The sequence below is a fragment of the Saccostrea cucullata genome, unplaced genomic scaffold (genome assembly GCF_032062105.1).
Source record: "Saccostrea cucullata isolate Sc308-1 unplaced genomic scaffold, CSIRO_AGI_Scuc_v1 ctg756, whole genome shotgun sequence".
NCBI lineage: Eukaryota > Metazoa > Mollusca > Bivalvia > Ostreida > Ostreidae > Saccostrea > Saccostrea cuccullata.
The window spans coordinates 25594-50090 of NW_026930876.1; the positions used below are offsets into that span (position 1 = coordinate 25594).

At 36.0% G+C, this 24497-nt stretch overlaps 2 protein-coding genes across 2 annotated transcripts in view; one reads left to right on the top strand and one right to left on the bottom strand.

Moving 5' to 3' along the window:
* LOC134230407 (intermembrane lipid transfer protein VPS13B-like) overlaps positions 1-8909 on the top strand; it is a 29948-nt gene extending 21039 nt beyond the window's left edge. The window contains exons 40-52 of the mRNA XM_062712207.1: positions 1612-1787; positions 1882-2043; positions 2286-2580; positions 2824-2997; positions 3330-3467; positions 3674-4115; positions 4225-5502; positions 5748-5924; positions 6034-6204; positions 6443-6625; positions 6741-6846; positions 6984-7236; positions 7555-8909. Of these exons, the coding sequence (XP_062568191.1) occupies positions 1612-1787; positions 1882-2043; positions 2286-2580; positions 2824-2997; positions 3330-3467; positions 3674-4115; positions 4225-5502; positions 5748-5924; positions 6034-6204; positions 6443-6625; positions 6741-6846; positions 6984-7236; positions 7555-7803 (3804 nt within the window). The 3' untranslated portion in view covers positions 7804-8909. The remainder of the gene's footprint in view (positions 1-1611; positions 1788-1881; positions 2044-2285; positions 2581-2823; positions 2998-3329; positions 3468-3673; positions 4116-4224; positions 5503-5747; positions 5925-6033; positions 6205-6442; positions 6626-6740; positions 6847-6983; positions 7237-7554) is intronic.
* Positions 8910-9434: 525 nt separating this feature from the next.
* Positions 9435-24497, bottom strand: LOC134230408 (coatomer subunit alpha-like). Its single transcript, XM_062712208.1, has 29 exons — positions 24345-24497; positions 22776-22889; positions 22495-22568; positions 22168-22248; positions 22001-22077; positions 21500-21609; positions 20352-20567; positions 19995-20130; positions 19419-19652; positions 19135-19201; positions 18954-19029; positions 18753-18835; positions 18509-18648; positions 14721-14806; positions 14356-14494; positions 14035-14197; positions 13753-13899; positions 13285-13474; positions 13084-13179; positions 12710-12928; positions 12335-12427; positions 12019-12206; positions 11660-11865; positions 11174-11360; positions 10612-10722; positions 10361-10522; positions 10117-10229; positions 9898-9979; positions 9435-9767 (listed from the first exon to the last, which is right to left on the bottom strand). Exons 1-29 carry the CDS (start codon positions 24382-24384, stop codon positions 9708-9710), a joined length of 3690 nt encoding a protein of 1229 aa, XP_062568192.1. The 5' UTR covers positions 24385-24497; the 3' UTR covers positions 9435-9707.

Consider the following 24497-nt stretch of genomic DNA (forward strand, 5'->3'; position numbering starts at 1 on the left):
TTCAGGCCCGCGCGCATCCGTTTTGAGGTAGCCGCAGATTTTCTTGTATTTTTGAAAAAATAAAAAGTAGGTATTGCGGAGACCAATCCGGGAAAAAAAAAATTCCGCCCTCATTTGTTTCGTAGTTTAGTATTCAAATATCACTTCCGGTAGCTATTTACAATGAGATTTTGGCTACTTCGTTTGAAAATACATTCGAGGACATTACCTACGATGTTTACACGCTGTTAAGCAATGGATAAGGCAGAGAATTTGACCAGAAATGGAAAGTATATCTGTGATTAAAAAAATTATCTTTATGTTAAAGAAAATTCGGAAATTAAAAATTAAAAAAAATACCTCCCTCATCTACTTTATTGCCAATAAAATTAAAAATAAAATGCCGCCCTCCCGCATCTGTTTTGGAGAAAATTGGCCTGAGAACCAAGGAATTAAATTTAGATAGCCTTAGTAGTTGAACTTCTTTCCAATACTCTTCTTCCATTTGTGCACAGAATTTCATATTTATAATTACATGTATTATGTAAATGAGAGGGATTTTTTAATTAACATATTCATTATATACATGGGTCATTGGTGAGTTCTAAAATTCCTATCTGCCAGTGTTTGACATGGTTGTTTTATTGTGTGGTGTTTTTAACCATCCATCTATTGGGCCTTTGGGATTTGATTTGATGGGACTAAGAAATTGATCTGACTCAGTAAATGACATTAAGTATTAAATTAGTTTGTTCAATTTTAAATGAAAACACAAGAAAGAAGAGTAATACAAATTAGAAATTCACATATAAAGAGTGAAATGCAGTGAAGAACCTTTCAGATTGTCTATTGACTATTAAATCTGGTTACATTTAGTGTTCTATATGACCTTTATCATATTTCTAGTGTGAATAATAACAAAATATTTTCTGATTTTCAGTAAAGTTAAGCATTTAATTTTAGGTTTCTCTGTTCTATTTTTTCTCTGATTAATTTTTCACATTTAAGTCTCTACATTAAAATTTATATACAGTCATATATTTAGTTATATCATTAGAAAATACATGTTGTAAACTTTTTGGCAGGCATATATTGCACTGTTCATGCTGCTATTAATCACTTTAATATGTATGTACGTCTACATTAAATATTTATGTGTTACGGGTATAGATACTCAATGTTTGAATTGCAGAGCATCTGATGATTCAAAAAGCTTATAATAAGTGATTATACCCTTTGAATTTTGTGCTCTCATTGAAGTACACCTAGTATTGATGATTAATGGTTTATAAATCTACAGTTCCTACAGCACAGTATTTCTCATCATTAAATTTTAGACAAAAAACCTTATCTTTCCATTTGACTTTCTTATGCTTATACCCTCAATACTATTTAAGATATAGAATAGAAGGTTGAAACCAGGTTGTAAATACATGTACAGGGGACTAATCTAAAGCATTAACAGAAGTTTTCTATTAGTTTTTGATATTTTTTAACCTTCCAATAATTTAATACTGTGCAGTACATTGAGGGGATTGTTTGAAATTCTGGATTCTTTCTTAGGAATATTTTTATTGCTTCTGAGATTTTAGTATGTCTTTGAATAAATGTTGATTATAACTCCTATTCCAGGTCTTGTTATGTCCCCTGTATGTGATAAGATCCCAGCTACCTCGACAGCTAATCGTTCACATAGAAACTCCCAGCATGCAACAGTCACGGCAGGTCAGTGTTCCTGGAAAGGGGAGAGAACTCCAGCTGGAATGTCTAGGAGCGGCTTACAGTCATAATCTCACCTTCCAGCTCAGGTAAAATTGACCAAAATTTTTTTTATCTCACCTGCCAATCAATCACTGATTGTTAGACATATTTTGGGTATCATTTTTGTTATTCTAATTTTAGTCAAGGATTGGAGAAATCCAGTTCCTCAGTGACCTTGACCACCGGACTCATAAATCAGATCACAAGGTCATCACCATCCACTATAGATGTGGAGGCTCTCACTCAGTTCTGGAGGAAGGAGGATGGAGATCAGTGGCCATATTGTTTTACAGAGGATGCCAAGTATGATACTTAAAAGATTTTGAAATAAACTCCCATTATGATAACATTAATTCTGTGACTTATTTGCAACTCATTTTGTGTATACATGTACATTAAGTGTGAATCAGTCTCTTAGTAAATTGTGTCTTTTCCAATTAAATATTATCTGCATACATTTATTTTCTATCAAGCTTCCTTTAATGAAGTTTTTAAAAAAAAAATAAGTCAATAGTTTGACATACTCATATTTGATTGATTAACAGAGGGCACCCAGGATTATTCTACTGCCCTCCAGAATCTCCTACTGCATCTGATTCTAGCCATCAATCATCAGAGGGAGCAGACCCAAGGGACCTTGACCTGATTGTGTCCCAGCCCAGCCTTGACCTACATGTCAACCTTTCTGAGTACTGGCCTGGCTGTGGCACACTGCTGGTCGATGTGTCGCCATGGTGTCTCATGACAAACCAAACTGACCTTGACCTAATGATAGTGGAACAAAATGGCACATCTTGGCAACTTCCATCCAAAAAGACATTTACACCACCAAAATTCAAGGTTTGATCAAATGAGTGTCATGTTAAATCTTTATTCTTTTTAATAGCTCTCATTGAAATATTTTTGTTTTTAGAGTGAGTATATTTCTAGACAGAGTTAATGTTTGATGTATCTTTATTTTTTCTGAAAGAATTTATGATTGATGTATCTCAATTTTTCAGACTAAGTTTATGATTGATGTACCAGGTATCTTTATTTTTTCAGACAAAATTTGTGATTGATGTATTATCTATATTTTTTCAGACAGAGTTTATGATTGGTGTAGTGTGTGAAGGGTCCCCGTTTTACACCAGCCCAATCCCCCTGTCTGATGAGGAAGTAGAGCTACAGTTGTACAGACCAGACAAAGGGAGAATACTCTTCATTGATGGATATCTCCAGACCAGGATCCTCATCAAACACCCACAGAAAAATCAAGTAATGCAAGAGTTCTTATGATGCTATAATACATTATTCTCAAATTGCATCCACACAGAGTCTGTGTTTGTGAAATATTAAGGAATGCTATAAATAATGGGCAGTGGGTATTTTCTGTAGTTGCTCAACTTTAATTTTTGTCAATAACAGAAAATATAATTTTTTAATATTCAAATCTATTGAACTTAAAATGGAATCAAAGAGAGTCTAGCTGCAGAAATCATCTACCTTTAGAGGAACAAATTGACAATTTTAAACTGAAAAGAAATCAAATGCATGTTATGCAGTAATGATATGACTGGTTTCTTACAATTGTACTATTTCTGTTGCAGATTTGTTTCCTTACCCTGCAGTCATCAGTGAAGAAGAACATGAGGATAATTGTGATTACAGAGACCTTTAACCTCTGTAATCTGACCCTTGACCCCATGACTTTGTCACTCAATGCCATTCCCGTCAGTAACAATAAGGTTTGTATTTAATCAATGATCAAATTTTAAAGATTAGAATTTTGGTATTCAATGAATATATGTAATTACTTACTTAAAAAATTGCTATATTGTTTCAAATGTTGAAGATAAAAAATATGAAATCTTTATTGATAATGTATGTTTCAGTTACATACAGTATCTGTTCATTCATTTCATGTGTAACAAATCAGATTCATTTAAACCAGGTTAACTTGGCACCTAATGTCTCCTCAAACATTCCAAGTCACCTGAAGTGTAAAAAGGACCAAACAGATTTCTCTCCTTTGTTAATGTGGAATGCATTAGACAATACAGATATCAAAGAAGAAACCTTCTCTCACTATATCTCCATAAAAATCATCGAATCAGACAAGAGCTCTGATCTCCTTGAGGTACACAGTGAAACTGTTTCCGATTGGTCACATCCAGTGAGATTGACAGCCACTGAGAAGGGAACTAAGCTGACATTGGCTGTACCTACCTGTGATGGGAGTCTCCACACCAGACCTGTGTGTGTGTCGGGGTACTTCAGACAGGGGATCTATTATTATGTGGTCAGGGAGGATGAGTCCCCCTCCTGTCTGATTCATAATAAAACCACCTTCCCTCTCTGTTATGGACATCAAAATCTTGCTCTGCTCACCGCAGGTATGTTATCTAGATAAACCAGAATTTTCTATATGTAAAATTAAATCAATAAGGTACATGTAACTTTTCATGCTTATAAATATTTATTATTTTATAATACTATTTCCAGGAATTGTAGTTCAGGAGGAGACAGAATTATTGAGTTCTCTACCCACCATTCCCCCTCACAGAAATGTGTTCTACACTCCACTACTGATGAACCAGAGGTTTTCAGAAAATGTGGGTGATCTTAAATTTCCTAAACTTCACTTTGGAGTGATGAAGAACCAAGGGAGGCAATCTGAGACTGTAAATAAAGTTGTATGGAGTAGTGCTATTGATGTCAATTCAGACATGGAATCTTTTGTCTCCATTCCTGGATCCATGGATATTAAGGTCAAGGTTAAAAGTGTTGCCATGGTTACACATATCACCGTGGAAGCAATAAGTAAAGCTGAAGTATCAGCCATGGAGATCAGAAGTAGGATCAAAACAGAAAAAACCGAAGTCTCTACTGAGAGCAATAAGGGTAGTCAAGAGGATGAATCCATCATCCAGTGTCTGGAAACTGCAGCCATGGCAACAGTATCTCACAAGGAAAGTTCAAAGAGAAAACCTCAGAAGAGTAAAATAGACGTTGTGTTAGGGCTCCACTGCCGCCATGTGTGTGTGGTGCTACAGGACGAGACCAGCTCTACAGAGGAGATTTCTGAGGTTCTCCAGGTCTCTGTTGATCATCTGTTTCTGGCTCACCTTCCCTCATCTGGGTCAAGGTCAGACAAAACTTCAACAGACCAAGATCAGCATCAGTGTTTGTCAATGTGTCTTGGAAGCTTGCAGGTCGATAACCAGCTTTACCTCACCAAGGGACTGTATGATTTTCCTGTTGTTTTTATGGCACAGAATCCAATAGACTTTCCGGATGTGTCTGGTATGAATGTGATGGAGAAGCTAGCTGTTCTGAAATCAGTGAGTTTGTGTCACGTACAGGCAGTGATAGAACATGACTGTCTGACACACAGCCTGGTGAAGTCCCTAGAAATCAGCATCTCCCCAATCACTGCCAACATCAACGACAAGTTTGTGTACAGGATTCTGAAGGAGTTTGATATTCTCATTCCAACCAGTCTTTCATATCCTACCTCACGGAAACAAACCGTAAAGAAACTACCCAGGTCTTTCAAAGCTTCTTCAGTTGTCCTGAGTTCTCCGGTTAAGATAGAGCACCTGTGTATCAAACCAGTGTCTCTTCTTCTCAGTGTTCACGCCTCACTGAAGTTGTTTATTGCTTCAGACCGCACTCCACTGGCTTTTAGGAAGTTTGAGAAAACTAAAGTTGTGACCACATCTTATCATCTGATCAGAGCCTTGGCCATGCACTATGCTTCAGGTGCTCTCTTTAGAGCAGGTAAGTAAATACTTGAAATAGTTGTGGTGTGTGAGTTTACATAATTATGTATGTTTGTCATTGCTATCTCTTACATTTCCATCTTTAGGCTTAATTCAAATATAAGTATCTGATTTTGGATTATTAGGAATCTAAATTATTACTAATGACTTATGATACATGAATTTCAGACTGTCATATATTTAAATTGAGGTTGATAAACTTTTCATGATAAAATTTTAACTACACAATGTCTCTTATTTTAGGCATAGTTGTGGGCTCTTTGGAGATTCTGGGAAATCCGACTGGCTTGATCCGCAGTATAGGGACGGGGGTAGCGGATCTGGTGAAGAAACCGTACGCTGGTCTGACTCAGGGGCCCGGAGCTTTTGTCAGCGGAGTGTCCAGTGGAATGTCTTCATTTGTCAGGAACATATCAGCGGGTAGGCTAATTACAGGAATAGGGTACATGTAAGATATATGTACCTGCTTATTACTATACAGATTTAAGTTAAGTATGGTCAATTATTTATGGCATGTATAATTTTACAGGTATGCTGACATCGGTGACAAACTTTGCTTCCAGTGTATCCCGGAACATGGATCGCCTGTCTCTAGATGAATCTCACGTGGAGCGACAGGAAGAGAGGCGTCGCCAGCAGCCGGACGGGATTTCCAGCGGTCTTAAACAAGGACTCACAGGATTTGGACTCAGTGTATTGGGTAAGGCTATACAATTTTTATGGTTTCTTTGAGTAACATGAATTACATGTAGGTTGTATAAAGAATAAAGTGAAATTAGGAACAATTTTTCATGACATCATTTGTTAGTCATTTTAGAGTCATAAAGAAATGATTGATTGCAAGTTTAGCTGAAATATTTGTCAGATAACCAATTTAGTAGAAATACCACAGAAAAAAAATCTTCACTATCAGAGTTTAACTTATTTTTGATTAACAGGGGCGGTAGCTGGTTTGGCAGATCAGCCAATACAGAACGTCATCCAATCAGAAAACAGCAGTGAACGAATGGCCAGAGGATCACCAGCTTCAGGGATTGTCAAAGGAGTCGGCAAGGGAATTCTGGGAGTTTTCACCAAACCACTAGGTGGCGCTGCAGAGCTTGTGTCACAAACTGGACAAGGTTTGTTGCAAAGATTTTGTAACTGAAAAGTCTGGGTTTTTTTTACTGTTTTAAACAGTTTTAGAGCCTGTCATATTCATTAATTCTGAACTTTTTGTCTTCTGAATCTTTTCAGGGCTGCTGCATGGAACAGGACTAGCAGACCATGTTCCTCTACCGAGATATGATGCAGATGTTGTTATCACATCATTATCAAACAACAGTGAATCAAAATATGTCATGTAAGAGTTAATGTCCTATTCACATATGTCCTATTATTTGAGAGTCAATATTTTTTCTGATACCACTGTGTGTCATCATTTTTCTTAAAAGCTGAAACTTGAAAATCTGTTTAAATTTTATAAATTCATTTTTACAGAAAATTCCTGAACTCCTTGCCTAATGCCCAGCTCTGGTCACTAGTAGAAGCAGACCTTATTGACATCACAGATACAGAGGTCAAAGTTCATCTCTTGCTCACCAGTGATCTGCTCATCATAATCAGTTTAGAGGATGATTCCCAGCAACAGGCATTTTCATTGGCTGAAATAGAAATATGCAATAAAATAACCAATGAGCAGTTTCTTACCATTATATGGAAGGATTCTATGCAGCTCCACACGTCAGATCAGGTGAGAAGGTTTAATTTGTTTTACCACAATTATTTTTCCTATCATGGTACATATTCAGTTAACACAAACTTTGTTAATTCATTGAAATTCATTTAAACACCTACTTCATCATATTTTGTTTAGCAGTACTTTTTATTACCAAAATGTATGAAGAGTGTAGGACACAAATGTTTATTAAAACTTGGAATTTAGAACATTGTCACGACTGTTAATGTTTTGCATTTATCGATAACTGAATTATTAGAATATATGTACATCAGAAAACAAAAAAAGGAAGGTAATGTTATTATACTGATGTTAAAACCTCTGTGTTTTAAGCCTTCTGGTGGCAGTAAGGACCGAGTAGAAGCCTTTATTGACGGCACCAGTGGGTACGTCCAGGTATCTCCTCCAGACACGCCCCCAATGGATGACAGCCAATCAGAATCCTCCATTTCTCCTGTCAGCAGGAAGGCAGAATCTCCCAAATACAACTTTCTGATACACCCCGAAATCAAAAGTGCTTTTGTGGCTCAGTTTAATTTACTGAAGAAGAGAATCATGCGGAGGGGTTTTCATGTCAACTAGCATCATCTTCAGATCAGAGCAATAACTACTGGATGATTAGTGTAAAAGTTCAGTGTGTAAAATTCAGTATTTCAGTATTGTTATATGTAAAATAGCTGCTTATTTATTTTTTTAATTGATACTTCAATTTAAATTATGAATACAATGAAAAACATTCCATGTCTTGATGGATCAGATATCTTAATACATTATATATAATGGTTTCATTTTAAAATGGTTGTTATAACTACATTGTATAAAAGTCATTTCAGGAGAGGGTTATATACATGTACTTGGTTTCACATCATATAGTTTTAACAAAAGACTTCAACAGATCAGTATTTATATATCAAACAAAGATATTTTAATTAAATTATGAAGAATTTTTTGTTTAAAATTTTATACAAAGTATGATATAAGTAACTGTTACTTATTCTTGTAAAAGTCACATTTTGAGAAATCTCAGATGTTATGTTCACAAAGCTAAATTATACATTTTAAGTCATTATATATGGGCATACATATATTTTTGTTCTTTAAGACTATACATTTTACACAGTAATTATGTAAATGAATATTAAAGATGAAAGTATTGCTACGAATAGTAAGGGAGGTAACAACTGAATCTGTTTGTTGCAAGATTACATGTATCTGATGATGTTTCTCATTTTGATTTTACTGTGAAAGATGTTTGTTTATATTTTAATTACATTGTTATAGACATTATAGTTTCTTGTTAATTCATGTTTTACACTTATTATTACCATTTATTTGTAAAACTTGATTAATTTTATCTGTTGCTCAGAAGATTCTCTCCAAGGGAAGGAAAATTCCAATTTTCTTTCAAAAATTTTAATTCACTGGGGAAAAGTTTATGGAAAAAAAAATTTCCAAGTGATGGTTACAGACACAAATCTGTCACTCATGTCAGAACAATGTTATTTTTGTATGTGAGATTCTTTAACCAAGATCTTTTTATGCATTTCTATGAAAAGTTTCCAGCAGAAATCTGTTTCAGATGTTCAATGTTTGTTAATTTTGCTGTTGATGTGCAATAACAGATGTTTTATTTATATTATCCTGTACTCAAAGTACTGTTTTGTTGCTTCATAGAGTAATAAATTATTTTCATTCAAAAGTTGAATTTATTCTTCAATTAACAGTCTTGTCGAGGCAGGTCTAGTCTAGTGCAATGGAAGCACATGTGCATCTTACAGGAGTTATGCAAGTTCTTTTTGGTTGATTGAGGTCAAATGTGTGAGAAAGGGTGGGGTTACCTAGTCATGGGGGAAGGTTCCAATGACTTCTGCTTTAGTCAAAATCAATTCCAGCTACCACTGCTCCACATCATTTACTAACTCTTAAGGTACATTGATACTCTGATAAGAGAGATAACTCTTAATGACACAAATGTCTTTTATTCCTTTATAAATTTGTCAAGTTTAAGTGCCTCTTTTATCAAATTTTGTCCCGCTAGCCATGCTATAAAAGAAAGAAAGAAAAATTCCATATGAGTGAGCAGAGGGTTTATGAACCTTAAGCTACATTATCCTGGTTAAATAACGAGCCAGGTCATAGTTATAAATCTGCATGTATATCATCACACTCTGTGCACATGTAAAATTCAATACAATGCAAAAACAAGCATGAAATTTGGTCAAGGTTTGAATTAATTTAATATACTAATTAAATATACACAAATATCACAACAGTTGTAACTGTACCATAACAAGCAAAAAGTTCTAAATACATGTATGTATTTCTTCTGAAACAAGTAGCATCTTGGTTTTTTTTTCCTTATGTGCTAAACATGTATATTCTGTCTTTCCATTATATTACATTTTAATTGTCATGAATCACATTGTAACAAATGACTATTCACATATCCTTCACACACACATTCACAATGTCCTCTATGTCACGATTCACCTGAACTGTATGGGACTGATGCGTAACCCAATACAGTCCTTTCCTATCTCAGTTACCTGAAAAAATGAAGAATAAAGTAAATCTTGTTTATGCAAAAATACTTTTGGTTTAAAATCTGTTAACATTAAATTGTGAATATGATTATCAAGTGAAGTAAAAACAGTGGATGACTTGAATCTTAGTTACCTGTGTTACTCTGCAGACTTGACCTTTGAACTCGGGTAAATAACAAGCCCCACTTAGTGGACATTTTACTACAGGTTTTCCTCTGGAAAAGAAATTGTATTAATGTATTGTTTTGGTTACTGTAAATATTACATATCTTTAGATTTTATTATGCATTAAGGGTATGATATTTCAAGAAATAATTTCAGACAACTTTATACTGTTTTAATCATTACATACCTGTATATGGGAATGTATGAAGCTGCACAGATGTCGAATGGATTGTGTTGGTCATACTTCAATTCATGGGCATCAGTAGGATTTTTCTCACATGCAGACAAAATCTTTCTTGTCTATAAAAACAAGCATATATTGAAAAAAAATTATTGTTTTTCTCAAATCTTTGACAGGAAAGCAGTAATGCAAGGGATTTTCAAGTTTGTATAAGTAATAACAGTGTTTCTTTTAACTAAAGTCTACAAACCTGTGTTGCTACATCTGGCTTTGGTCCTAACTCTAACAGTCTCCTTGCAAATGAGGCAGCTGTTTTATAGTTCTTGAGTTTAAAGAAGAGATTTAATGCAGTCCTCAGTGTTAGGATCATGTGTATGGGTTGAAGATTACAGTGGGTGAAATAGGCTGCCATCTAAAAAACAGAAAGATAGTATAAACCTCACATGTCAAATGTTCAATGAAACAATATGAAACTGAATACAGTGTTAAATCATCACCAACCTCGCAGATTCTTTTCTGGTCATCCAGTGTGGCTTTAGGGAGGTCCTTTCTGTTTTGTTCCATGGACAGCCCCACAATGTACTCCCTACAGATCTCCACTAGCTGCTGGGCCTACAAGTTAACAGTACCAAACTCAAGTCAACAGTACCAAACTCAAACAAGTCAACAGTACCAAACTCAAGTCAACAGTACCAAACTCAATCTCTATAGGTATTAAAATCATATCCTTTTCAACCTTTGCAGTACAGTTGATCTCTACACAGTAAAAGTTGGTTATAACAAAGTCACTAGGTCCTATGAAATAACTTAACTATATCCATAATTTGTTATATCCATAAAAGAAATACGTTAAAATTATATACCTGGCAATCTAAGATAATTTTGCTATATCTGTGAATTCACAATTTCCGTGTTCATACTAATCAAGTTTTACTGTATTTAAAAATCATATCATATTCGTTGAATACAGACAAGTCTTGTATAATTATTTCACTGCCATTGTTTTGCTTATACCTTTGCTTCAGCACAATAAAAAAACAATAATCCTGCTGTTCTAGCTTACCTCTGAGATTTCTTGTTTGTTATCCACCACCAGTAATGGCACACTGAGTAGAATACTGCGGAACTTGTCAATGGCATCTCCGAATTTTCCGGTGGTGGTCATTTGATAGGCCACCTGTAACTGCTGGACCAGAGTGTTCAGTTTCATTCCTACAGCAGGCATTCCTGCCCGTGCTCCCGCTTCCTTCCTGTACGAGATAAATAAAGCAAATTACAACACATTTTCTCTCGATTCTCTTTTCATATCTCTACATGAAAGAGAAACAAAAACATGTTTCTCTGAGTACTGTGGAATCATTATTGTTCGTAGGAGACCAATGTTCGTGGCTTTCGTGGGTAACCCTGACCAACGATTTTACATCCCCACGAACGTAAATATAAACATTTTGTTTCTATTATTTGTTAAAAGTTACGATTACACATACTTTTTTATCGTAAAATAACCGTTACCACGAATAAAAATGATTCCACAGTAACTTATACATACCAGTTTCTGTGTGGGTGTCCAAATAATGGGGGTTGGGAGGGGAGTCCCTGGTAACAGGTCCTAGATCTGGCGAAGGTCTGTAAAAACAGCTGTTTATATGTGTCAAACTGGACCACGCCCACCTGATCATGTAACAAACGCATGGCTGTCTCAAAGGAACCAGCAAGCACATGGTCCACAGGTAACTGAGAATTATTGCACCACACCTGAAAAGGAAGTTTTGGTCTGAATTTTGACTGAATATTTCACTTATTCAGCATTACTTACAGTGCTAGCCTGTATTTTAAATATGATTGATGTTTCAAAGTTAACAAATGCGCTAGTTTATCAAAAATTCTATAAAACTTCTGTGTACCCACCTGGGTCTGACTTGTTCCTTTAGTTGGAGGCACAAAGAATCCCTCCTCACCACCCCCTGCAGCTGCTGGGCCCACATCAAGGTCAGGAGGAAGTTCAAGGTCATCATCTCCCACATCCCATCCCCCTCCTTCTTCTGTAGCCCCCACCAAGGCCTCGTCATCCAGACCCTCCCCACCAAATCCTCCCTCTGTAATATACATCACAAAACAATAAATTACTGTTACACAATCTGCCATTCCTAATTTATATCTCTATGTCAGAGTATTTCTAGTTGCTTTACACATTATCCTGTGTGTTCAGTCTGTGTAAACTTACCCTCATCCAGGACGAGATCAGCATCATCTCCCCAGCCTTCTCCTGCCCCCTCCTCAATGTCTACTGCTGCTGCTGCCAGACCAGTACGCTTGCCTAAAAATACAACAAAATGTCCATAAAAACCAAAGGCAGTGTTTACAGAAAAGAAATTCAGGTCATGAATGGCAAACTAAGGTAGAAGACAAAATTGGTGTTCAATTCAATTTCCTAATCAACCAAGATACAAAGTTCAAGATCTCATAATGAATATAGTACATATCGTGAAGCTAAAGCTGTTTCTTTTCTATGTCACCTTGAACAGTGCATTTAAAAGGGCTCAAAATCATAGAAAACCATGAAAATTTTTCTCCAGCTTTAAAGTTTTGTTGTTTATACCTCCACCAGCTCCGGCAGCCATGGCTCCCTCAAAGAATCCCTTGGTCATGGTAAGTAGTGGCCAGTTACTCTCCTGCTGCATGATGGGTACGGGTGGTTGTAGGAGCTGGGCCTGGGGGTAGAGATCAGGGATCTTCTCCTCCTCCCCAAAGCTCTCCCTCAGTTGTTCTGCCTCCTCCTCCATTCCATGAGTGGCAGCTGTCAGGTATGCCAAAGACTCTACAGAGAACAATGAAAATATGTAGCTTTTCCTTTTATTTATTCTTAATGGTAATCCTTTCACAGTCCTAAATGTGTAACTTATTATGTCTTGAAGACTACAGATTAAAGATTTCATTTAAGTTTAAATTTGCCAAAAAAGATAATAAATATACTTTGTCCGACTCCCTTGAGAATTTTGACTCTCTCTGCTGTATCTCCCAAGAACAAGGCGTTCTGGAAATGACCACTGGTGTCCTTCCTTATTTCAGCTGCAAAAAAAACAAGGTTTTTCATTCAAATACTTTTCTTGGTGAACAAAATAAAACATAATCAAAATCTAATTATTTCATGAAAAACAACCTGGTTTTTCTTACCAATTTTCATCATTTTTCGGAGTTTCTCCAGGTTTCCTGTGATGAGATAAAGGAAGGAGAGTTTGTCAAAGTTCTTGGTTCTCTGATAAGCCATCTCCACCACCTGGTGGTTCCCCTGTAACAGTGCCGCCTCACCAAGCTTCTCCCAGCAGGCCTGGTCATCCAGGGCCCGGGCTGCCTCCAGGGCAATCTATTAATAGAATTTTAGAAATAAATAATTTTCTAAGCCAAGCCTTGTTTTACGCTTTTCAATCTTGTACTGAAGTGTATGAGAGTGAGAATCAGGGAAAATAGAATTAAACAGGATAAAAATAGAAACTTAGAAAATACAGCAAAACATTCAAAACCAAAGACTGAAATAGATGTACATGTATTTTGATGCACCAATGCAATTTTGTAATAGGGAGTTAAATTACTGATCCAATTTTTGTTTGTTTCATACCATCTCGTTCTTAAATAAAATTTTACCTCAATGTTTCCACATTCCAGAGCAAGCCCAAATCTTGTCTTCTCGTCCTTGACGAAGTGTAATGCCACCTCAGGGTAGCCTTTCTTCTGAAGGTATGCAATGATAGACTGTCCCACCAACTTAGCGTTCCTCACCATGTGTAATACCTACAAATTACAATATCACCTAGATATCTCATCATTCAATCTCAAACATTTATAGGTTCTACCTTGAATTTCAATTTCATCTCTATTCAAACAGTGACTGCATGATCCAAACAAAATGTATAATGTACCACTGACCTCTTCGTATTTTCTGTTGACCAGAGCCAGTTTGAATTTGAACTCTGTGGGGTCGATGGACAGGACCCTGGGTCTGACCTCCCGGTCCAGACAGAAGACGCTGTTACCCTTAATCCTGGTGATGTAGATAGGGAGGTCAAGGGTACGGATTATACCGTGGTCACTGAAATTAAACAACTTTATATTATACACCAGAAAAGCAGTGTGAGGTAGTTGCAAATTACTAGTCAGACTGTGAAAATAAAATCACGGAAATGCAGAACAGCCAAACAAATCTTACTGTGGGAGAAGTACAGGCAATAACTAATGACTAGTACCTACCCATTAGTAAGAGCGTATTTGATGTGGTTACTTGTGGTGTACACAAACACCCCAGACTCGTCCCAAGCCCCACTCTTCAGTTTAATGCTCTCCTGGATTGTACACAGACTCTCCAACTTCCTGTTACAAATTGTGATCACTGTAAAAGTAGAGCATAATTCAAGTAAATTCAAGTTTTTAGAACAATAATCATTTTTTGCCCCTTTGGGATCAAGACATGCAAATTCTGTTTATAATTTGATTATAAGAAATGCAAGATCTCAGAAGCTTACACATAATACTCAAAAGTAATAACTTAATTTTAAGCACATGTGTATCGATTAATTCTTAAATCAACAAGTTTCGTATTTATATAGTGTACACACCATGCTTGCTGATGATAGCGACATGTGACATGTCAGAGGACCAGATCACAAACTTCACTTTAGAAATCTTCACTGATGCCAGGGACCTATAGAATACAAGGTAAATGATAAAATCATAAAATTCAATGCAACAAAAGACAATATATAGAAGTAGATATACTTTGAAACAAGTTCCTGTAAGGCTACCTAAAATTCATCTTCGCTAGCCAAGTGTTTCTGATACGCTACTCTCCACATAAACCCTTGGCCTACGGTGTTCATAAAAATCGGGATTTTTTTAAGAGTTTGATTGGATTTCAGTACACACCTGTCGACCAATCATCAATTGTTTTTTGTAAATGACGATATTTGCGTTCGGGATACTTCTTGACTTTTTAATATCGGAATTGAAAAACGCAAGTAAACAACGATCCGTAAGATAACATGCAATTCTATGAATAGTAGGGATGTCAAATCGGTCAATTTTTAATACTCGGTTACTCGGACGTTTTTCCGATCGAGTACCCGGGTACTCGGTAAAAGTGTAAATAAATATGAACAAGTTAATTGATAACTGTAAAACATTGTAAACTCTTGTAGGGAGATTACCTGGAAATGCGTTGTAACAATTATGACTACTTTGTGCCAGACGAAATTTAATCTAACATTTATTTTAAGTTCAATTTTTTAATTATTTATCAGATAAATACGAGAAATAAAATCAAAATGGCTCACATTGTTTTTGTTTTAAAAAAGATAATCTGTTCCGTAATTGTAATGTAACTCTTTGATGTGTTTGACGTCCAAGTGATAAGTTGTCTGAGGTACATGTACGGTATCAACTTGATCAAGTTATTCTATAACAGTGCGAATTTACGAACTTTGTACACTTTTCGATCCTAGATTTCAGAGAATTACGATACGGTATGTTTTAGTTTGGAGCAACGATGGACATAACATTTTTAAAGCATTTGCCTTCAACCATTTGCATTAATTGGCAAGTAATCGAACGCATCCATATCAACAATCGCACGTGCAATATCGTCTGTCTCTTTCCCCGAGAATTTACGGCTTCTTGGAGACTTGACAAAATTATTTAATTTATTTAAATATAATGGACCTTAAACGATGTTCAATGAAAACAAATTAAAATGAAAATAATTAAAGCAAAGTAAACATAAGGGTAGAAGACAGTCGAAAGTGAGAAAAGCCAGGTAGGTAGCAGGTGCTTGGTCACGGTAATTACTGTATAAACACTGCCACAGGCGATAACGGTCTTTTAGGGGCATAGGAAACCCTAATTACTGTATGTACAAGTGCAATGAACATTTTACGTTTTAAAACCGATGTTTTAATGTATTAATAAATAAGCTTAGAAATATTTAAAAATATACATCCGAGTAACCGAGTACCGATTTTAGTATTCGATACTCGGACGTTCGATCGAGTACCCGGTTAACCGGGTACTCGTTGACATCCCTAATGAATAGCTATGGTGTCATCCAATATCTTCTAAATATGTGATTAAGAATCTATATTGAAGCTTCCGATTTGTACTATAAGTAATAAATAAACATTACTCAATTATTGCTTCTAAATTATTCTTGAAAAAAATTTAATTCAATTTCTTTTTAAACATGCGTCTTTATTTCTATCGATGACGCAATCTGTGCGTACCTGATAGATTCAAGATCACGTGACGAAAACAATCCCGTCTTTTGACTTCACCGTATGCAAAGGGTTTATGAGGAGAGTAGCGTATCAGAAACCCTTGACTAGCGAAGATGCCTAAAATTGAAATTCTGGTTCTCAGGCCCGCGCGCATCCATTTTGAGGTAGCCGCATTGCTAATTTTTATTGTATTTTTGATAAAATAAAAGTTGGTATTGCGGAGACCAATTCGGAAAAACATAGGTAATCAAAGATTACGAAGCTCACCTCGACGAATGTTATCAGTTTAAGTAATGCAAATCTCACACCATATTTTCTTAATATTGAGTATTCATCCCAACAACAATATTCTTGCAAGTTGTGTTTAACCCCTTACATGGCATATACACATTTCTATGCGTGTAGCGTGAAAAACATGTATCGTGTAAACAAATATTTATAACTGTTAATACTGCAGATATCAAGGACTTCAAGTTCATTTGGATTGATCTGTTCCCAAAACTTTAACCTGGTCTCTTGTATGGAAAATATAGGTCAGATCCAGCATCCGAAGCAAGTCTGATAGTGTCCATCCTAAGATGCATCATCCATGCAAGTTTGGTTTAGCTAGGGCTTATAGTTACTTGGCAATGAAAATGTAGGTCAGATCCAGCATCCGAAGCAAGTCTGGTAGTGTCCATCCCTAGATACATCATCCATGCAAATTTGGTTTAGCTAGGGCTTATAGTTACTTGGGAATGAAAATGTAGGTCAGATCCAGCATCCGAAGCAAGTCTGATAGTGTCCATCCCTAGATACATCATCCATGCAAGTTTGGTTTAGCTAGGGCTTATAATTACTTGGGAATGAAAATGTAGGTCAGATTCAGCATCCGAAGCTTGTCTGGTAGTGTCCATCCTTAGATGCATCATCCATGCAAGTTTGGTTTAGCTAGGGCTTATAGTTACTTGGGAATGAAAATGTAGGTCAGATCCAGCATCAGAAGCAAGTCTGGTAGTGTCCATCCCTAGATACATCATCCATGCAAGATTGGTCCAAATAGGGCTTATAGTTCCTGTGGACCTGCTCTAAAAACTTTAACCTGGTCACTCATCTGGAAAATGTAGGTCAGATCCAGCATCCGAAGCAAGTCTGGTAGTGTACATCCCTAGATGCATCATCCATGCAAGTTTGGTCCAGGTAGGGCTTATAATTCCTTGGGAATGGACCTGCTCCAAAAACTTTAACCTGCTCCAAAAACTTTAACCTGGTCACTCATCTAGAAAATGTAGGTCAGATCCAGCATCCAAAGCAAGTCTGGTAGTGTACATCCCTAGATGCATCATCCATGCAAGTTTGGTTCAGGTAGTGCTTATAGTTCCTTGGGAATGGACCTGCTCCAAAACCTTTTACCTGCTCCAAAAACTTTAACCTGGTCACTCATCTAGAAAATGTAGGTCAGATCCAGCATCCGAAGCAAGTCTGGTAGTGTACATCCCTAGATGCATCATCCATGCAAGTTTGGTTCAGGTAGGGCTTATAGTTCCTTGGGAATGGACCTGTTTCAAAAACTTTAACCTGCTCCAAAAACTTTAACCTGGTCACTCATCTAGAAAATGTAGGTCAGATCCAGCATCCGAAGCAAGTCTGGTAGTGTACATCCCTAGATGCATCATCCATGCAAGTTTGGTTCGGGTAGGGCTTATTGTTACTTGGGAATGGACTTGCTCCTAAAACTTTAACCTGGGACGCCGACGCCAATGCCAGGGGTATAGCATAAGCTCATCTCGACTTCGTCGAGGTGAGCTAAAAAAGTTCCATCCTCATTTTTTTTATAGTTTAGTATTTAAATATCACTTCCAGTAGCCATTTTCAACGAGATTTTGGCTACTTCGTTTGAAAATACATTCGAAGACATTGTCTACAATGTTCACATGCTGATAAGCAATGGATAAAGCAAAACTTCTGATCAGACATGGAAAGTATATCTGTGATTAAAAAAAATTATCTTTATTTTAAAGAAAATTAAAATTAAAAAAATACCTCCCTCATCTACTTTATTGCCAATAAAATGATAAATAAAATGCCTCCCACCCATGTCTGTTTTGGAGAAAATTGGCCTGAGAACCAGAGAATTAAATTTAGATAGCCTAACTAACCTTTTCTGCTGTACATCAAATAAAGTCACAGCATCAGCATCTCTCAACAGTAGACAACCTGTACCGGCGTAGAAAATGTCGTCACAGTTGGGGGCCTGGACTTTCTTGGTGATTTCATTCTTCAGATTCTTGATCACAATCTACCAAAATAACATAAAAAACATTGAAATATTCCATTAGCCTTTTTCATTTCATGACACTCTCTTTCCAAAATCACCTTTCCATAGGTATATATTAGACTTACATTGTGGGTTCTATCCAGTACAGCAAACCTGTTGCGGGCGACCCAGATAGCTGACAGTCCAGAAGATCTCTTTCCCTCAGGTGCTGAATTCAAGAGAAAACAACATTGGTTAGCTATTTAATTTTTCATGTCTTGGGTTTTTTTTCTGAAATATTCACTGTAGATATAAAATGCCACAATATGTAATTTATATTCCATTACCATCTGGGTTTTGCGAATCTGATGATTTTGGCAGGGTATACAAGTCATATGTTGAGTTCTCAGCATTGCTGGCTCTCTGTAAAACGATTCAATCAATTCATTATCTATTCCCAGTTTCCTTAAGACAATACAGCATTCAAATCTCTGATTCAATTTTATTTTCAGGAATTGATTTACTTACAGTACAGAGCAGAACAGCATTCTCTGCTGGGTTATAGGACATGCTGAACACAGGGTTCCTACTGCCTCTATAATGACATGAAGAAAAATACCATTTAATATCAATGTCTTATTTTGGGAAGGTAGACTGATTAGCATTAAGTACTTTTCTCCCTAAAGCCATCCATCTTTCAAACAGCACATGCATAAAATCATACAGTCAAGATAAACATACAAATATATGATAAGCACTTTAAATTCAACAAAGTACACAACAAAATGACAAATAACTCTGCCCTTCCTTACCCTCTGAGCTGTATGAGGGGGTTGTCCTTTGAGGTGGAGAAGTCTAGTTTTCTCAGGTATCTGTCCTTGACGTAGTACAGTACATTGTTGTGTACAGCATATGCCGGACGTTCTCTCTCTAGTTTGAATACAATCATCCCACTGTCGTGACCAGCAACAAACATGTTCAGAGTGGGATGAGCAGCCATGACCCAGAATCTGTCATGTTCTCTCCTGAATGTCTGCACACCAGTCCTGAAAGCACAGTCCAATTCATTTCATATTCTGTTATCACTTTTTATTCACAAGGATATCAAGGAATAGTTCTCAGATAAATCCTTTAAATGCATAAAATTTGACCTTCTGAATAACTCTACAAACAAAGTATTTCAGTGCTAACTAACATACAAAATCTCATAATTCATGAAGCAGAAAAATATCATCCTTCTACAAAACCACCTTATGTCTTCCATGTTCACATGTGAAATTTGACAGATGCTAAATTCTTTTTTAATTTCTTTATGACTTATGACACTTCTATGACACATATTTACACATATGTAGATCAGTGCTTGTTAATTGATCTTTCTAGCTCACCTTTTGCTCATGTCCCAGACCCTGATGCTCTTGTCTTCTGAGTTACTGAGGATGAGCTCTTGTCGAGGATGGAACAGACAACAAGACACGTTGTTATAGTGACCGCGACAGGTGTCCACTTCCCAGGCCTTGGAGTCTGTTATAAAAACAGCAAAAATCTAAGTTCTCACAGTAACAGAGATTGTGTCAGTAGTACCAAATCCCTCTATGTCATATTTTTCACTTCATTCACAGAATAAAAGTCTTATACACGAATCTACTCTCAAAAAACTAGAGTTGCAATGTTGATGAAATATCTCTGTAGTTCAGACAAGATAAGAAATGTTTTTTAACTATAGTTACAAAAATCTGACCCACCATTCATTCTCCACAGCTTGACCTGTCGATCGTCAGCACCAGAGACAATCAGGGGGAGGGTGGGGTGGAAGGCGGCCCAGTTGACCCCTCTGTCGTGGCCCTCGAGGACATGCTTGACCACCGTGTCCGACACCCCAAACAGGTCAGTCTGCCCGGAGCTCTTAATGCGGTCCTCAATACCCCCAGGCCCAGGAGACACGTTCTTCTTTCTCAGTCCTGTTGAAGATTTATATGAGTTGCTGATGGCTATAGGTAAGGGAAAAGTAGCACAGCAAGAATAAGCAAAAAGAAAAGAAATCACTCCAAAAACCCATCACCAGGCATGTCAACCCAAAATCACATTTCTACTACAGAGTTGGTACTAACACACAGTTGGTCATCTTATACACGTACATGCTGAAAAAAATTCCTTTTTAACCTGAGGAAAATGAAAACTTTCTTAACCTTTCTTACAGTTCATTTTTTCAACAAAATTTCTTTCATATAAAAATAAAAGCACTTCATTTAACTATGAAAATTTTTAGAATAATACTAAAATAGTCAATTTTAATTTTAAAAAATAACAAAAGCTCTCTTCTTAATTGATTTCCAGAGCAGTTTTCTTTCAGATTGATTACAAGTATGAACATGATGAAGAGATTGAAATATGTTTTCAAAAGTGGTAGTGTTTTTAATCAAGATATTAGTTTGTTGCATAAATAGATAATCATTGAATAACTAGATTAACATTGGATAATATGTTTTGAAGTGTGAGACAAGGATAGAAATCAAAGTGCATAAAAAGAGTTTATCAGTAAAAATATATGCATGAGTAAGATAAAAAAAAAGATGCAGAACAAAAAATCAATAAAATTTGTGAGAACTGTCTAGTTTAAAAGAAAACTTCATGTTAATATACACCCTATATTAGGAAGATTCTCATTTGTTATATAAACAGCAAATAGAAAAATAATCTATTTAACAAATAAAACAACCCTTTCTTATAAAAATAAAAAATCTTTACCATTAGCATTTTTCAAAACAATCAATATTTTTTTTTAATATATATCAGATCATCTTAAATCTCAACAAATACTTTGAAGTCAGTTTATTACATAATACAAATTCACAAATTAATGCTTTTATTAAGGTAGGGTTTAAAAACAGACCTGAGATATCCCACACCCTGACGGTCTGATCGAGGGAGGCAGACACGATGAGGTCCTCCGAGGGGTGGAACTGGGCACACATCACAAAATGACTGTGTCCCGCCAACACACTGTAAAAAATAAATATCATCTAAAATAGGTGTCCATAAGGATCGGAAGTGGGCACACATCACAAAATGACTGTGTCCCTCCAACACACTAGTAAAAAATAAATATCACCTAAAACTTGCATCCTTAAAGATCATACTATGCAAGATTTTTTTTTACATTATGCATAAAATGGCCCTGCAAATTTATTGTCTGACACCTTATGTCAAATTTCTAACATCAGGACTTAGTGCTTTCACTTCATATAACAATTACATTTAACTAATGATAATATGGTGTCTTTTATTTGTCCTTTGTATAGTGCAAACACACAAGTTCCTCTTTTTAGGTCAACAACTGCCAAATAAAAGTCTACTCAATACACATGTTTGAATGATACATTTCCTCTCATACCTGACACAATTCCTTGACTGCCAGTTCCAGACTCGTATTGTCTGGTCGTCGGATGAACTCAGAATCCAGGGGTACTCCTGAATAAAACAAATCCATTGATAAATAATTACTGCTGATGCTTAACTGCAGCATTATAACTATGTTTATTGAAGACTCAAGTTCCTTACATGGTGGAAGTATGTGGTTCTGATGTAGTCCTGGTGCCCTAGTAAAGTGAACAGACATCTCCTCTGTTTATAGTTCCAAACCTTTCAAATGACAAGGGACATATTAAACAACAGTCATGGTAAAGAAATCAAACTCAAATAATATTCAATCATTATCTAATTTTATACTTAAAATACTTTGTTGCAAAGAGTGCTCAAACAAGCAAATATTTGTCAATTAATTACCAAGTGATCCTAAAAACATATCAAAGCTCTCTTTGGACTTTAAAGGCAGCTAACTGAGCAACCATCAAATATTTAAGAAAATAAATAAATTTTGACACACACCTTGATTTTGTAATCATCTCCTCCAGAGACAAACAATGGCTGCTGTGTGTGGAAACAAATCCCCCTCACTGGACCTGCAACACAATGTCAATCATATTACAACCATGCTTCACACTAAATTGAGTTCATTTGTAATTGGTGATCATTTATATTACAAAGATTTAAGAATAAAATTTCAGGTAATAGCAGATCATTTATATTACAAAGTGTTTAAGAATAAATTTTAGTTCTTTATAATGGATACATTCTTAAAATTTCTGCTGACTAGTATTCTTTATTACCATCGTGTTCATCGAATTTGTCTATAAGTGTACACATTCTGTAGTCCCATAGCTGAATCACCCCATTGAACAGACTTGTCAACACCCATGGTCGTTTGGGGTGGAATGAGAGTCCTGCAATAAAACAAAAGAATGTACTGCTAAATCAAGCTATGTACAACAATGGAGTGTGTTTCCATCATCCCAGGAGTATCTGTTAATTGGATTTTGGCTTTAGGAGTCTTACTAAAAGCTATCATAAACTGTTAAACTGATAAATGCTGCTTAAACTAGTCCATAAAGCATGTCAAGAGTTACAGAACTTTTCTATAAACCAAATAAGTGCCCTGTTCACAAGGAGAGTGTAATTTGCCGTAAATTAATGCAAATTAAATTGTGTTCACACCACAACTAATGTGAAGTAAACTAATGCAACATAAAAATTCTCTTTGCACAATAAGGCTATTCAGTAAGGCTAGGCTATTATGACAACATTTTCAAATGATGAAATCAAGTCAAAATGTGCAAAGAAGATACAGTTGAATACTGATTTGACAATTGACATTATATCATAGTCCTGCTCACATCTGTGATAATCAATCCATGTAAACAGGTCCAGCACAATCTCTTGATTAAGCTATACAGCTTTAAAAAGCCATACAGCTTTATTAAGCCACTCAAAACAGCCTGATAAAGCCATTTATATGCAGTTTTTCACAAAATCGTTTTTTGAAAGAAATAAACAAAAAGTCGCAAGTATTTGACTATTCATTTATGTACTATGGACTATCAAAAATACAACCTAAATCATAGAAAATTCTTACATTGCTGCTGTTGAATACTTTAAGCAAAATATGAATTTCCATTGTTTGATTAACTGTGTGCGCGGTGAGGCATGGGTAAGTATGATTGCTTCTCATTGTGCTGAACTGCTACTAATCAATTATCCTGTTGGCCATAACTGGCCTCCTTTATAATTTCATTCAAGAAATAACTGTGTGGTCACTCATCAATAGCCCCAAAACTTTTAAAACTTTGAGTACAAAGTGTCTCAAGGAGACGCAATTTGGTGAGTGATTTTTACTTGCATTGTATTCAGAAGAGAACGAAGTTTAATATTTCCACTGCACCTAGGTGCGACTTTTTCACATGTTGAAAAAATAACACATTTGAGAAAAAAGTCTGAGAAAATAGCTAAATCAAGCTATTCTGAATAGCTCAATGAAGCCATACAGCTAAATAAAGCCACATAGCTCAATCAAGAGACTGTGCCGGACCTGGTAAACGGGCCATTGATAAATATTCTGATTTCTGATATGAATCAAAATACCTCTTTCGATCGTCGCTGACGCAAGATTATCATAGGTGAGTAGTAAAAACCAAGTTATTAAAAAGTGAACAATCAAAAAGGTGGGTCATTAACATTTATAATGAGAAGACTGTCGGTCATGTTCGTAAACATGAGTAAACTGAAAACAAACCGACTGGAATTACATTTGAGGCCATTCGAGTTAGAGCCGATTCTCCGCATAAGGTAAAAGCTATGCTTTTAAGTTGTTAGATTTTAGTGAATTTTAGCAATTTTCTTACCTTTAACTCTCGCAGACTTGGTCTCAAACTTCGTTAACATGTTCTTTCTGTGTCTTCTTTATTTGCCGGGTGGTAAGAGCCACCGTGGAAATAAAATGGACGATGACACGTAACCGGAAGTTATGACTTGGAATGGGATAGGGTAAATATAGT

Coding starts and splice junctions, on each gene's coding strand:
- LOC134230408 (XM_062712208.1), bottom strand. CDS start 24,384: ATGTTAACGAAGTTTGAGACCAAGTCTGCGAGAGTTAAAG. Junction 21,610..22,000: donor CAGTCAAGGAATTGTGTCAG/GTATGAGAGGAA, acceptor TATTTTTTACAG/TGTGTTGGCGGGACACAGTC. Junction 20,131..20,351: donor CAAGCTGTGGAGAATGAATG/GTGGGTCAGATT, acceptor TTTTTATAACAG/ACTCCAAGGCCTGGGAAGTG.